Consider the following 16,333-nt stretch of genomic DNA (forward strand, 5'->3'; position numbering starts at 1 on the left):
AGATGGTGCTTACTTCTCATAGCTGGCAAATGACTTGCTTTTCTAGAACTTTTGGCAAAAATTCAGTATTCTTTAATACACAAATTGAACAAGGTTGTAGTTGTGCTCCCTATGGTCTTTACTATCTTCAGTTATTTTGTCTTTCAAAAGGTATTCAGCATTAGCAAGAATGCTGTTTAGGGCAAAACCAATCCTTAAACAGGGAATTCTACTTGTAAATCCTGCCCGTTTCAATTTTGTAATAATATCTTGCCTTAAAGTAGCCTTATAGGTCCTCCATGCTTTCGTCCCTAAAAAGATAGGTTGGGCTATAATATTATCCATAACAAAAGTAATAAGCAACTCTGAATGGACACTGTGAGCAGAGATAGACCTCAGAAAGCCCAACAGGGAGGCAAGAAACTTGTTTTCAGTAACCTACACTTGTCTTTACATTTGAAAAACCACACATGCCAAACCCATACTTTGCTTGCACTTAGGATTTCAACAGATATATCTTTGATGCTTGGGAGATGTCTATTTCACTTAATTATTTAAGGCTCTAGGAACGGTCTCATTAATTTGTGCTATCTCCAGAGACGCTTTATGAATCTGTGCCTGCCAAGCAGAACTACAAACAAACGAAACACATCATAATGTTTGTGAAGCCATATCATTTTGAAGGATGGGCTTGCATTTTGCTTTATTTATTGCAACCACCATAGCGCTGGATTTATTTATTTTCACCTCCAAACTGCAACGATTCATAAACTGAGTATATGATCTATTTGATGGAATCCTAGCTATTAGCGCTGCGTCATCTGCATATCAAAGTACTGGTAATTTAGTAATCAGACTCAATGAGTGTCTAATGTAGCTTTCTTCAGTAATTGTGCCAGTGTATTAACATGTAAATTGAAAAGAAATGGTGCAAGAACGTTCCCCCGGCTACAACTTTTGTGATCTTAAATGAGCCATACAATTCGCTGTCTGCACCAAATCTAACTCTGGCATTAATTAAAATTCTGTGTCTTTATGACTGCTAACAGATCTTCTGGGATCTCTAATTCTCTACTGACATCATCAAATGCTGAGGTGTGATCCTTAAATTATAAATGTTAATGTTAGAGGATATTGTACTGCGCACTATCACCAAATAGATCCTTGAACCGGACCCACAGATGCATTTGGAACTGAGCAAAAATAGGTTTAGACATTGCAATATAGATCCTAAGCCTGTTCTGAAACCACATTGTGTTTTGTCTAGAACGTGGTTATCCTCTACCACTTGTGAGAAACCTGAGGGTGTCCTCACTTCCTTTCCCCATGTATCCCCCTCTCGGGTGGCCAGGGAAAGGCCATCGCTCTTGGATCCTGACCCTTGGAATGGAAATGCAAGGGAGGATCACCTGGGTGGAGGAGACTTGGGGAGTGGGGGGAGACGTCCTTAGGTGAGACATGGTATCCCCATTTCCTTTTCATAATCAGTCCTCTTTGCCTCAAGCCTTTATAGGCTATTTTCAGTCCTTTCCCTGTTCTTCCCTTAAAACATTCCCCAGGAAACACCAGTTTGGTACTGGGACGAGGAAAAGACCAACTAGAGAAATACATCCTCCCTTTATTAATACACACACATACAGACATCAGTTGTGTACTGGGATGAGGAGGCGGCCAGCGAGAGTAATGCAGGACTACCTCTTCAACAGTGAGTGGTCTAGTCCTTTTTGGACCAATCATGGTGGCAGGAACTTTAAAAGCAAGAAGCACTATGAAGTAGGTTGTGGAAGCAGGGCTATGGACTGCTGGGTGAAAGCAGACCTCTCAGGAAAAATGGCATGTCAATTAAAGCGTTCGACACCGTCGGGAAGATGCAGAGTGTATGCAGCGGGAAGCAAAACTCAAAGACACTGGAGGCCGGTGGTGGACCGCGAGAGGGAGACCAGCGTGACCAAGCAAAACAGTTGTGTGAATCCCGAGCTGCATGAGAAGAATCTCTGGGTGAGCCCAGCTACGGAGAGCCGGTGGGAGACTAAGCAAGGCATCGCATGAGAAAGAGAGAGCTTTTGGCGGCAGAGGAACTCGCAGGAAAGCCATAAACTCCGACCAGTGAGTCTACCACACAGGGGGAATACTGGGATGGCAGGCAAGCACACAAAGTGAGCAATGACACTTATTTGAATGAAAGCAAGTGTTTATTTGAATACCGATTTGAGTGAAAGCAAGTTTAAGCACGTTCGAATACTGACCTGGGTGAAAGAAAGTTGTGAAACTTCCTGATACAAGGAACTGTATGTTATGAGAAAACAAGCAGTGGCAAAAGCCAAGATAATTCAAGGAACTGTATGATATGAGAAACAAGCATTGGCCAGAGCCGAGAGAATTCAGGGAATCGTATGGTATTGTCATGAATCGATGCTACTGCCCCCTCTGGGCATCCTGGTCAGTTCGACAACGAACCAGGATAACCTCTCCCACGTCCAAATACAGCAGAAAGCGGATCCGTGCTCTAGTTCCTGGGAAACACAACAATGCTAGATAAGCACCCCTCCCCTGCGGTACGGCGCGCGTCAACGCTTCAGTTCCAAACTTCCGGTAGCTGTTCCTAGCATTCGCTCTCCCGGAATACCTGTTTGGATATTCCGCTGTGTTCCTTCCTGGATTGTTTTCCCTACGTGATCGCTCTGCGAGCTACAGCGTATCCTTCTTCCTGGACTTCTTGCTTCGCGGTCCTCGCGGATCGCACCATCTCTCCTTCCTGGGTATTTGCCTCTGCGGTTCCTCCGGACCGCATTCATCCCTTCCTGGGCCCACTGTTACACGCTCCTGCGCTGAATACTTCCCTCTCCTATCCTCCCTGGGAAAAGACTGACTATACTGAACTCAAGGAATACACCGGCGAAGTGGCATCGGAAGAAGATCGTCCTTACCTTCACGATTCCCGCACTTCTAGGAAACGCGGGCAGAAGGAGCTGACAAAAAAGAAGCTACCCAAGCACTCACAGGTGAGCCCATCAATAGATTGAGACAGCCTAAACAAGAAAAGTAGTGATAACTGTGACAGGTATGAGAAAACAAGCAATGGTAAGAGCCAAGGGCATGTAAGGAACTGTAATATATGAGTAAACAAGCATTGGCAAGAGCCAAGAGAATATAAGAAGGTCCAAATTTACAAACTTTGATATAAGGGTATTTTAGGGAAACAGCCAAGGACATAGTTATGACACGTGGAAGGCACAATATTCAGCACAGCAGAGACAGAGCATCACATCATGGAATTCATCTGTTGAGGTAATAGATTGGGGTGGTAGGCTACCCTGCATTTTGCCCTGGACTAGTTGGTGACGCTAAACCGGTGGTAGTTTTAGGAAAGATTTCCATGTATGTGTCATTTTCCCTGCAGCTGTCAACCCCCAACTTTTTGCTGTTGTCTGACCATCCTAGCCTGTCTTTTCCAAGTGGAGCCTAGCCTTCTGCGGTACTCTGCTCGGCTTTTGCTCATTTTTTTATGGGGAAACTGACATGCTCTTAGGACAGTCAGTACTGGGAGACTTTGTATCCCTAAGTCTTTCACTTTGTTGCTATTCTTTAGCAACATTTTATCAGTGCACAAAGTACCTCACATTACAATGAGCTGGGGTCTGCCTTTCATTTTTAAGGTCCTAGACACCCTGAAATATAACGAAACAACAAAAACCGGACAGAGATCAGAAGATTTCTTAATATTGACAACACCAACTTTTGTCAATATATATATATTTATATGTAACTTTCAAATCTTTGTTTTCATTTCAACATCCACATTTATATACCACCATTCATTCCATGTGGCTTGGACAGAGCTGGTGGCAACTGTTACTTTTCATGTATTTCTAACCCTTTTCTATGGTCCATACCACGTTTACCGCATTTGGCCCAGGACAGTGGACAGTGCCTAAAATTGCCATGCCACGAGGTCCTTTGTTCTATCCTTTGACCATTGTTGGGAAGGAATTCAGGTCCTCCATCACCCCCAAGCACTTTAGAATGAGGCAATACCTCTTTTAGGTGGTATAGTCACTGGGAAGGCTCTCATACAGATATAATCACATACACAGACATGGGCAGGCACTGAAAAGGGCAGTTATTGTTTATATATAAAGCACAAATAACTATTAGCTAGATACATTTGTAATGTCAAGGTCCAATGATGTGTAAAATCTTAGTACGGTAAATGCAAACTCTCCCTTCCAGGAAGAATGTGGCTTGTGCTAACAATGAACTACAGGCTCCCCTGGTATTCACTAGCACTGGCAGAGTACACATGACTTACCAGATGTCTACTGTCCGTCAAGGCATCATGCAGGCTACAAATAGGGGATTTGTATGTTCTGTACAACAAAATGCAGAATTATGAAAATAAGGTTTAAAGGAGATTACAGGACCAGATAAAAAGATGAGTGGAATGAGTGAAAAATTGCGAGAATGACTGGAAAATGTTTTATATATAAAATATTCATAGGTAGCAAAATGAAGGGGAGCATGAGCTACAGTGTATTCCTGCATCAGCTAGCAAAAGGTAAAGCAGTATTCTCTGACAGAATCGCTGACAATGAAGAAATGAAGGCTCTGGAGCATCCCTTGTATGGAAGCAGGATGGATTGGGATGAAGCCAGGGCCTGTATCCAGTGATGCAACTACAGCAAGATAGGCTTATATAACCTTCTGGCTGTGACCACAGTTGCAGGAGAACGGAACTTGTGAGGAACAGGAGTAGAACTTTCAGGCAGCAGAGTCCTTTGCTAATATCCTCGTTTCTGTAAGATTAAACTTGTTATTCTTACAAGATAGACTGTTTGCCTTATTTCCCTAAACAGGTTTTTTAATTCTGGTGTGAGCGTAATTAGGGACACCTTTACATCATCTTGTCATTTTGCCTTCCCCAGGTCGAGCAGACCCAGGAAATTCCTTATTTGGTCATGCAGACCCCCACGCAAACCAAAGATGTCGCTGGCTTCTGCATGCCTCATGTGTGCGCCTCCAGGATGTGGGCTGGACTGTCTAGTTCCAACAAACACCCTTGGTGCCAGGATGTCTGGTGTGCTGAGAATGACTGGGACCACCATGGTCCATGATTGGTCCACGTCTGGGATGGCTGGATATGAGAAGATCTATCATTGGGTCCTCTTCATTTTGTCGCGAAGGAGATTCTGGATAAGAGAACGATATCCAACACCCATTCCAGGCCGATCTCTTGAGTTCACACCAAACCTAGGAAAGGAGCCAAATATCCGGAAACAAAGAAGCAGAGCCATGGAACCACTGGTAACCCACTGGAAGGTCTGCAAAGGCGCTTCGACCCATTGGAATAGTGGGACTAACTTCTCGGCACTTCCAACTTAACCTGCAAGTGAGCCTTCTCAGAAGTGTTCTTGGACCAACCAGTGAACTGACAAGCTTGTACGGGACCTTTGCCTGGAACCACCACCATCTTGAGTTGACACATGAGCATTTGGTGACTGTAAGCTCTTGGTGTAAGGCAGGCAGTCTTCTGCTGAGTTGCATATACCTAGAATTCCTAGGTCTGGAATTAGGAGAGTACGCCTGAAACCGAGCATACGCGGTCACTGTGTCGCCCAGCTGTGGTGATGAACTTTGTGGGTGCCTTGATGCTGTGCCCTCCTCTGCCCTCAGACTCGCTGCTGCGGAATTGGCCTGTCAGTTATGGTTTGAAAAGTGAAGGTCTGCCTGAATTATATTTGCACTGTATACTCCCTTTCTTTACAGGTTGTGGACCCTTATGTATACTATTCCTTTAGGACATTGGTGACGGTATATATGTTTATTAGTATTGTAGTATTGGTTTAGTTATTACTGCTGAGATTTGCTTTGTGTCTGGTTTGAAAGACCCTTAATAAATGTATATTTATTTTTGATATATACACCTAAGAGTAATTTCTAGTGTAATTTACTGTGTGTGCTCATTGTGGGCTTTCGATCACCCTCACCCCTCCTGAGACCTAGTTATGACCGCTGCCAATGCTACCTTGATTGGTCTGGCTTGTCCAGAAGGGTACCCTGTTCCAAGAAACTAAGCTGGCCTTTTGAACCTCTGCCCACCAGGTCAGAGTTCAGAAATCCATCTTAACAAATTGGTATACTGCGGTGGGATAGGATCGAAGGTACCCAGTGTTGCACACTGGTAAAGGTACTCAGATTACACTTACCCAGGACACAAAGTGACCTTAGTAGTAACGTAACAGTAAAAGCTAACAACCTATCTTAAGACATGGAAACAATAACCAACATAACCTTGAATGCTTCCAAGTCAGAAAAATTGAGAATGATGTGTATTCAGAGAGGCTTGCCTGCCAAGGTACAAAGATTGAAATGACCCAAAGGATCATGGATTTAGCAAGAGGTGCTACTCAATGCCATTAACTCAGCTGAAAGTGCATAAGGTGGTGGGGCTGCTCTCACTGACAGATCTGTCACTGCACTCATCCATGGGGCCCATGATGACAGGGATGTTATGTTGTCCTAAGTTTCCTCTGCCAGGTCTGATTCTAATGCCATGCTTGAACTCAAGAAGTAAGAACTGCTGTTTAAGCAGACGGAGCTCGAGTTCATCATGGCAAAGCTGAAAGTTGAGCAGGCAGAAAAACAGAAGGACAGGGATCAACAGTTAGAACAAGCTTCAGGCTTCAACCGGCCCCCCAAGGGTTCTGGACATGGGTCTGGGTCCTCCTCCTTCCACGGTTTCCTAAGGATCTCCTCAGTGTATAGGATGAGAAGAATGACATTATGGACTGGTTGTCTGCATTTGAGTATGCATGTGGAGTTCATGAGGTTGTGGATTCTTACTAGATTTCATGGCTGCTCAGTCGACTACCCCATTCTGGCTACAGTGTTATTATGGAAATGTCTAAGGCTGAAAGAGTAGATTTGCAAAATTAAAGCAAACTCTCCTCTTAAAGTTTGGGAAGACTCCTGCCAAATCTTAAAAAGATTCAGAGAGTACAAAAAGAAAGAAGGTAACACTTGGGTGTCCAATTTTACTGGCTCCTTGAACAACTTGACTAGCTGGGTTGAAGGCTATAAGGTCTCCACCTTTGAGGGAATGATATGTTTAGTCATGCTTGAACATATGTTTGCATCTTGTTCCCCTAAGCTTAAGCAGCACTTGGCTGATTCAAAGGAGTTAGATCCTAAGAAGATGGTCATTGCATCATATGTATGGGTGTCACACAGAGTGTCCATTAAGGACAAGACTACCTCTGGTAAGCAGGAGGAGGGGTAAAAGGCACAAAGATAAAGAGGGAGGGGATATGATAACATGTCCTCCCAAAAGAGCCACAAAAAGAAATTCAAGGGTAAATCCCAAGAGAATGTTCAGGTTAGTGGGAGTTATCCTCCCAAACAGAACTCTGCTTATAGTAAGCATCTCTATGTCCCAAGACCCAGTGGATCTTGTGTTGCTTGTGGAGCAAATGACCATGTGAAGGGAGACCCCAGATGTAAGGTGAAAACCTTGGGGTCCACTCTGAGTCTGGCCTTCCCCTCCTATGAGGAGGAAGAGATCACAGGGGTATCCTTCTCCTCAGACTCCTTCCACAGTGGGATATAATCTGTGTTAGTCCTAGTTTTCCTGAGTTCCTGGGAGCCTAAAGTCTCAGAGGCTTCTGCTAGCATTTCAGATAACACCAAGCACTACTTTAAGGATAGTGTGCTAATCAATGCAGTTGATATTCCTGACCTTAGGGTTAGTGGGGCCAGCAGAACTGTGGTGGATTCCACATTGGTAAACCCAGCAGAACATGCCAGGGCTCCTTTATTGCCCACCAAGTTAGCTGATGTCCCCCCTCTCAAGTTCCCAGTAATGCCTGTAAATCTTACTATAAATGGTAGTATGGTCAGGTTTCCAGTGAGCATACAGAGGCAAGTGCCAGGTAAAGTCCTGCTGGTGAATGATCTCAGAGACTTACGTCTTGTGGGTGACACAGCAGAGAGACCATGCACAAGGGCTGCATTGGCCAAGACAAAAGCGAAGCCCATGCCAAAGAGCTTGGGCTTTGCATTTGTCAACCTGCATTTTTTTTATGGTTAGCATGAGGGAATCCATTCATTCATTAAGGTAAAAAACGGTTTAGCAGTATGGTTTGTTTTGAGCTATCATGGATCAACATTTCTAAGAGCCATGCAGAAAGATATACTTGTTATTATGTGTAGCACATATTCTAGTTTTGAAACGCTTTACATGTTTGTGTGCCAATGCGAAAATGCTGAACGCAGCTGAACAGTGTAGAGATGTTATTTAGAAGAGCGTGTCTGTTGGCAGACTGTCAGCCATTCTCGAGCATAGAATACAGCCTTAACTGCGGGAGGAAGAGATAACATGACAATTGTTTTTGTTTCTGCAGAGTTAGGATGTCTTGTACAAAAGAAAGAATGTTGGCACAATATGCCTTGCTTTCTTAGAATATGTTCAGTACAGTACATTGCTATGTTGAAATGTATGCATGTAGATAGAAGCATGCTGTTCCCATGGAATGCTTCTACGCATGTACTGTATGTCAATGCCACTATGTATAAACAGTGGATTTCTGTTCAGAAGAGGAGCGAGGAGCTCTCAGTGCTATGTTGTGCTGGGTGAGTGTGCTAGAGGGCTCATTGCTAGTGTGACAGCTGAGTGCAGGGGCTTGGCTTATTAGTGAGCATCTGACTTGAATAATAAACTGTGTTCCATATAAATATCTATCTCTGTGCCTCTGTGATCTTATTTTGTTTCCATAGTATATCATTTTGTGACTCACAAATGGCACCCAAAGAGACACCCTTCCAACAATGATCGAGGACGGCGTTTGGACCAGAGGGATCCCTGCCAAGCAGAACAAAGTTCCTAGCAGTTGCTACTCCTGATCCATGTGTTGGCCAATCAATCATTTCCAGCAAGGGTTTTGAACCGTTGCAGCTGTGATGCTGTTGTGCATCTTTTGAATGAAGATCACCAGGCACAGAAATCAAGTTTTCGTTTGATGGGAGATAGCATTGCCTCTTTTTTGCTATTAAGTGAGCTTGCTCCAAGTTGTTTGTTTGAAATGTATATGCATATATTTTGCCAGGCTAGAGAATCGTTTTTTTAAAGATGCCCGATGTTAGAAAAATTCACACATGTTGTGCTGATTTTTACAATGAGAAAAAAAACCACTGGGTTAGAGAATTAAATAATAATGATCTTGTACATTAGTGATCTAAGAGCAATACAGAGTAGATTGAGGAGTATGGTGGACAATTGGGATGTCGTCCCAAAGTCAGTACACTAGTCAGTTCAAAAGAATGAGAAGATAGGGGTTACCCAGGAACAAAAGTTACCAGGGGCACACCCATGTTTGATAGATGTCGGGTGACAAAAATGCTCCATTGACAGCTCATTGGTTCCAGATGTTGCCCTGTCAGGGCCACAGAATGTTTCTGTAGGGTTTACATGTACACCAGAAATATGCCGTGTCTCAGCAAGTAGCCATTATTGTTGGCCCCTTTACAGATAAATGCCACTTCTTGCTAACATCCAATTGTGGTGAGAACCTATTGGGATTAAATGTGTTTAAAGAATTGTACACAATGATTCATTGCAGCACTGATGGTGTATACTTAATGCCCCAGCAGAAAACTGTTTCCACAAAGTATTTAGGATTGCCTTCTGATTTGGTGAGGGAAGGTGTAATTCAGGAAATATCTGACAGCATTTGTAGCAGCATCATTTTGCCATTTTTTAAGGGTGACAATGTTTTGCCCTACAGTTTTGCAATTTATTTAAAGAAAAGATTGACCATGATTCCTGCTCAAGGATCATACTTTTCTGTGATTGATGCATTGACCTTTGCTAGAAAACCACGAGCATGCACTGGGAGTACTAACATTTACAGTAGGGTTCTTAAGAAACAGGTAGATGGATTACAGTTGCCACAATATTGCACATTGTTATTAGTTGCAGCAGACTTTTGTGAGGCATGCCAGAAGGGCACTATTAGTTTACTAAAGGATGTTGCAAATATAGGTCACAAAGTTTTGTGTTGCGCTCCAATCTTGGGGATTTCTAACTATGTTAAAAGGTTTGTCGTGTTTGTATATGTAAAAGATGGATGTGCTTAGCAGTACTTACCCAGGAACATAGTGGGAAAAATAGACCATGGGTATATTTTTCCTTCACACTGGTTCCTGTTGCTTATGCGCTAACTGAATGTCTTAGAGCAGTAGCTACAGGGCATGCTTTTGGGCCACTGCTTAACCATGGTGTCTCACTCAGTTGATGTGTTAGTTACAGACACATGTCACATCAGCTCGAATTACGAACTTACTCTATTCACAGCACACATTAGGATCACCAGATGTAACCTATTGAACACAGCTCAGTTATTACCTCTCCAGAGCAAAATGATGGGAATGAGGATGACCACGATTGTGTGTATAGCACTGAACAAGAGAGCAAAGAAATAATTGATTTGTTTGACAGACCATTGTCAGTTCCTGATCTAGCACACATAACATTGGAATGGCCTGAAACCCAGATCCTAGCATTGTTGTCTCTCACACAGACTAGAACAGGTATCACCTTGTATAAAATGTTGAAAGGCAGTGTTTATGCAGTATAATGCAGAAATTAATGGCTTTGCCTTGCTTGGAAACAGTTCAACAATATCTGCCATACCTGATACTGCACTTTCTTTTGGTTTCTTCAGATCCATCTGATGCGGGAAGACTGGCCTACTGATACAGACTGGCCTACAGCTGAACACCCAAGCCAAACTATCACAGTATTGTGGAATGCATAATGCCTCCAAGCGCCGAGCATGATAACAGCTCTGCCTGAGAAGTACATAGCAATGAAGCTGTTGGCTCGAATCCCACAGTTCAGTGATAGACACTAGTAGAAAATGCCTGCCATTGAGAGAATTCCATGATGTGTTTCGAAATTGACATTTTCATGATACATATATTATACAAGCTATTTGTATGGACGGAAAGAGAAGAAATCAGATCCACGCTGCACATCTGAAATGATTAACTTTGCCCTGACAACTGGGTAGAGGAGAGGCTAGAGGACCGGGAAATACGTACCAAATCTGGTACCTTTGTTTATCGCGGGTGCCATTTCAGGATTTAGTGCACGTGCGGGTCTGCTTCTTCAATTCCTCGTCTCCCTACTCCGGGCTTCTCAACAGCCCTGCTCTCGGCATCTCTATAGGTTGCCGCGCACAGTGAATGCCTGCTGGCGGGAGATTTCAGGTCTTCCACTTGCACTGGTATCAGCGTAGTTAGATGGGCCACAGGCCCATCACAGTGTTTCTGTGGTCACAACACCACGTCGGATGGTCCTCCAATCTCCGTCCTGAGAACAGCTTTTCCACTGATCGGGTTGCCAGGTCTCTGGCATCTTGCTCTGGTTTTCTCGGCTTCTCGGATCGCTGTGGGCTCAACGGCACCACCCCCTAAGGCGTAGTTACGTCACAGGGATTCCCCTGCGTATGGCCCTCTCTCCTTTTCTCCGATCCACTTGTCCTTCTGACATACAAGTTCACTCTTAAAGGGATATTCTCCTTTCCTTCAGATGTCGGGGTTGACCCAGCATTGCCTGGAGCCAAACATGAGGAGGGTATATTACTCATTATTGTAGGCAGGCCTGTACATGCAGATGAGGTGTGGGAGTTCCTTTGGGAATGAGAGTCCCTGTCTCCTAAGGGGGAGTCACTTCCAGTGAGGGCCCACTTGCCCAGACCCCTAGAGAGGGTCTTGCAGAGCAGGCTTACCTCCCTAGCCTCAAAAGGGGTGGTTGGCCCCTGGGAAGAAGGGGTGCATACTCTTGATTTTTCACAATGCATTGTCTACCCTCATGATCTGCTGCATTCAGGGGAGTGTAGATTTTCAAGTCCCCACACTGCATTACCACATTCCACTCCTGACACTCATGGGTCCCAAAGCCTCCTCATCCTGCGTTGACTACCCCTATGAGGTCACCAATCACTGACCGGTACAAACAAGATTCTGATTCCTTCACTCCCTCACACCACTCCAACAGTCTCCTTGCAATCCTTCTCCACCTGATACACCCTACTCGCTGGTCTCTTGGTCACCTCCTCTGCTCCTGACCACCAGAACACCATCAAGGTCTCCAGGTAACAATTTTAGGAATCTATCCACTAGAGCAAATCTCCTCCCTGCTTTTGCTAAAAACAGGATTTAGATTTAGTCACTACCCATCCATCAACGTCTTCCTCTTCCAAACTTAGCACCAGTGAGATGCATGCTGGAATGGGGAAGCATCCTACTTAACTGTACACACTGTTGTGATTAATGGTCATTACACAATTGTCAGTCTAGAACCTTCTACCATGCAATAGTGAAACTAATAATGTAATGAGGAATGGAGGGAAATTTAATAATGGCTTTTTCAAAGGACTATAGTCACAGAAACACAACAACATGGCATGTTTACATGTGCAGCCTTGTAGAGATGAATAACAAGCTACAATGTGCTCATATATTTTACCTGATGAATGATGACACTGTAAAGAGACTAGACATGGATTCCTCCTTAGTACCTACCTATCAAAGGGAGCAATCGTAGATAACTCAGGAGATTATTCAACATACCTTTCGGTCGTTTTCTGTTTCATGGAATATTAATTTGTCAATAGCGTTGGTGTCAGATGCCCGGATGGCCTGCATTGTCGTCTTCGCACAGAGGGTCTAGGATAAGAAAGGAAAAACTTAGGCAAATACAAGCCAAGGAAAAATATTCATGAAAAGACACCTTTTTTTGCTCCACATTATTTGTGAATCCAACAGCCTTTCTGTTAAAATTCCCAGGATTTCAAAAATGGGTTTTCCTGAGGAAGTTACATGACCACTCAATACCAACACCACAGTGAACAAATCCACCTTTAAAAACCGCGTTCCAACAATTTGGCAATAGGGAACATTACGAGAAGTGTTGCAGTAGAGTAATTCCCCGTTTTTGGGGTCCATATGACTACAGGGCGATTTTACAGAATGACTGCAAGTTATAATTTCGCTGCAGTAATTCTGATGATTTTTGGGGGGTGAAGTGGAAGATCTACCACCAGCTACACTCCACTTTACCTCCAAACCTCATAGTTCAGCACTGGAGTAATCCGTGATAAAGTGACAGAAGTGAATTACTGCACTTTATCACCATCCGTACTGCACAACCTTACACGTAATGAGGCCCATACAAATACAATTGAAAACACTTATGCTTAACATGTTTTTGAGCAATAAATGAAATTACAGAATACATTTGTGCTCGCATGATGCTGGTAAATCAAATGACAGCAGGCGAGGTGGAGCTCTCATTCTTAGGACTCAAACGACCTTTAAATTGTAGGTTGCAGAATTGCCCACTTAATAATGTTGACAAACGTAATATCTACAGACAGTACTTAACAATGGTAATGTTAAAATAGTGACTGCAAAATAGAAACCCCAGAAATTAAGTGAAAAATATACACTTCCAAAAAAGGACACTTATTACTTCACATCCAGCTACACTCCACCTATGTGGAAACTCCCTAGTGCCTGCGGACACTCTCCCCAACCCCCCACAGGCCCCACCACCCAGTGGTTATTTACACCCATAGTAGCCCAGCCTTTAACTTTCTTCATAAAAATGTTATTCTGTGGCATTTTACTTGCCTCACATGATTTTACTCTATAAAGCCAATATTAATAAATCAATATTATTCCACACAAATTTTTGGTAGTCATTGGTGGTCATTAGGAGGTTGCCGGTAAGCCGCCAGTAGTACCAGCAGCCTACCGGCAACCTCGGTTTACCGTTTCCACCACCGGATATCCCGGTATTCCCGGGATATTACAGGCAGCGGAGGAACGGTAAGTTCCCATTCCCACGGAGTCCAATAGGACTCCGTGGGATGGGAACCACTGAAGCACTGGTGCTTCAGTAAATTGTCTGCCAGTAGGTGCCTTAACTACCAGCAGGTCAGGTCTGCTGGTGATTCAATGCCCCTACCGACAGACTAGGAGTAGACCGGTCCGGAAAATGTGCCAGTAAACGTTGTTACTGGCACCTTATTTCGGGACCAGCATACTTCTGACTCCCATCGTCTTCGAACAAACTGCACATCTAACCTACACTATTTTAAACATTACTAGTTAGATCCTGCAGTAGTAGAGTTGCACTTCCCAAAACCATTTGTTAAATAGCACCAAATATATTTGTAATGATTGCTCAAATGTTTCTATTGCAGGAGTCTGACCGGTGTCCCCGGTCACGCTCATGCTAATTTTTCTTGGCAGTCTTAATCGATCCCTTATTTAGAGCATTTTCCTTCCCCGCAATGTAGTCTTCAATTTCTCTCCCTCATGCTTTCTAAGTTAACAGTGTCTATCCTTTGCCTCGTGAAGATGCCAGCGAAGTGCAGTTACCGGAGTCCCAGTAGGCTGATCATTGTTTTTATTACACTGCAAGTGATATTTACAAGTTGTATTTCAGAGATTCGCTTTGGAGCATCTGCACCATTAAGAACAGCTTAGTGCAACTAAAGCAAAGTCTTCAAAATACCCAGCATGGTGCAAAGCACCCGTGAAGTTTATATTGCAGTTAGCCTTATGGTTGTAGCCTTTACCATCTTTCACATCTTGCTTGTTTAAAGTATATGTTGTAATAAAGGTGAGATGTTAAGAGAGAACCACAGAACTGGTCTTAAACCTGTCAGGGACAATGTCAAAGAATAGGGCTCCAATTTCTGCCCCCTCAGCCTGTGCAATAATGCTTCTGTGCAGACCACAAATTGCTCCTTCCATGTAACTCAATGCAGCACTAGAGGCTAGAAAAGTGTCTTGGAAACGATAGGCCTTCCTTCCGAGAGCACTGCACATGTTGTAGGTATAACCTTAGAGTAAAGAGGGATAAGCTGAAAGATCAGTGAGAATACCGCCAGGCTCTCTCCAAGGCTGCAAACAAGAGGCAATAGCTTAGACGGTGGTTGTACGGAGAACAGTGAACAAATGATGTCACAATGTACGTGGTCCATACCTTATGTAGCAGGATACAATAAGTAGTGGGAAGAGACATTTGGAGGGAGAATAAAAGGGAAAAGAATGAGTGGGTGTCTGACCCTGGTGGCACGAGGACATGGCTAGGAAAAGGAAAGGGAAAACAAAAATGGTGGGGGTCCTGATCCAGCTGGTATGAGTGTGCAACTAAGGGGACATGGAATCCAGAAGTCTTTCAGTGTTGTTCTACAATACACACTACACACTACAAATGAAAACACAGTTAACTTTTATTATAGTAGAATCCCACGGCAGAATCCCGTAGTCATTCCACGGATAGGCCAGGGGTCACAAATACAAAGGCAGAATCCAATAGGCAGTCGAGATAGAGGTCCAAAAAGCAAGGGAAGCAAGCAAAGAGATGCAAATACCACAAGCCAGGTATGGGACAAGGAAGGAGTCTGGGTACAGGGTCTGTTTTTGGTACACAGCAAAGCAGTAGAGGGCGAACAAGAAAAAATCAAAGTGCTACTCATGGAGATGTTGCAAAGTGGAAATTCTTCTGCTGCTTATATCAGAAGACACAAGTGACCAAAGCTGCACTTCGTGTAGCACCTGATGTCACATTGTTGTGTGTAATCTATGTAAGAGAATGCCAGGGAATGCAGTTTGTGCCGGACGCCGGTGCTCAAGTGAGGCATACTAAGCTTCTGCGTCACACTGGGAACCTCACACAATGTCTCAACAAAATGATTGCAAGTGTCCTCTGTCTTCTGCAGAACCAGCATGCAGAACGAGGAACAGATAGCAAAGTGAAAATGAGCCACAATAGAGTGAGACTCCAGAGGCAAACCTCTTACTTGGCAGACATGCAACAAGCAGCTACAATGAAGAGAGAAAGAGTGAGAGAGAGAATGAGAGGGGGAGAGAGAGAGAGAGAGAGAGAGAGACAGAGACAGAGAGAGAGAGAGACAGAGAGAGAGAGAGACGGACAGAGAGAGAGAGAGGGACAGAGAGGGAGAGAGGGAGAGAGGGAGAGAGAGAGAGAGAGAGAGAGAGAGAGAGAGAGAGAGAGAGAGAGAGGGAGAGGCAGATTCCTTCTACAGCAGTGCCAATGCAGACCTTGTGGAGCTCTCGAGCACCTGGATCACCAGGATTTAAACTAGAGACAGACACACCCTTCCCCTTAGGACTTACTGTGAGTCACCAAGGAACTGGTCCCTAAAACACAAACACAGACATGGGCCTTCTTAGGCCAGCAGCCTCAGTAAGTGGCGCACACACGCGTGAAAGTGGGCGGGGCTTGTCTCACTTTTGACTAATTAGAATTGCCCACACATTC

General features: G+C 44.0%; 1 protein-coding gene across 2 annotated transcripts in view; it reads right to left on the reverse strand.

Annotated features, from left to right (window-relative positions):
* Positions 1-16,333, reverse strand: part of INPP5A (inositol polyphosphate-5-phosphatase A) — a 3,154,590-nt gene that overhangs the window by 517,289 nt on the left and 2,620,968 nt on the right. For both annotated transcript variants that reach the window (XM_069611412.1, XM_069611413.1), the window contains exon 10: positions 12,607-12,702. In XM_069611412.1, the coding sequence (XP_069467513.1) occupies positions 12,607-12,702 (96 nt within the window). The remainder of the gene's footprint in view (positions 1-12,606; positions 12,703-16,333) is intronic.

This window comes from Ambystoma mexicanum, chromosome 8, assembly GCF_040938575.1.
Source record: "Ambystoma mexicanum isolate Mex_15411 chromosome 8, UKY_AmexF1_1, whole genome shotgun sequence".
Taxonomy (NCBI): domain Eukaryota; kingdom Metazoa; phylum Chordata; class Amphibia; order Caudata; family Ambystomatidae; genus Ambystoma; species Ambystoma mexicanum.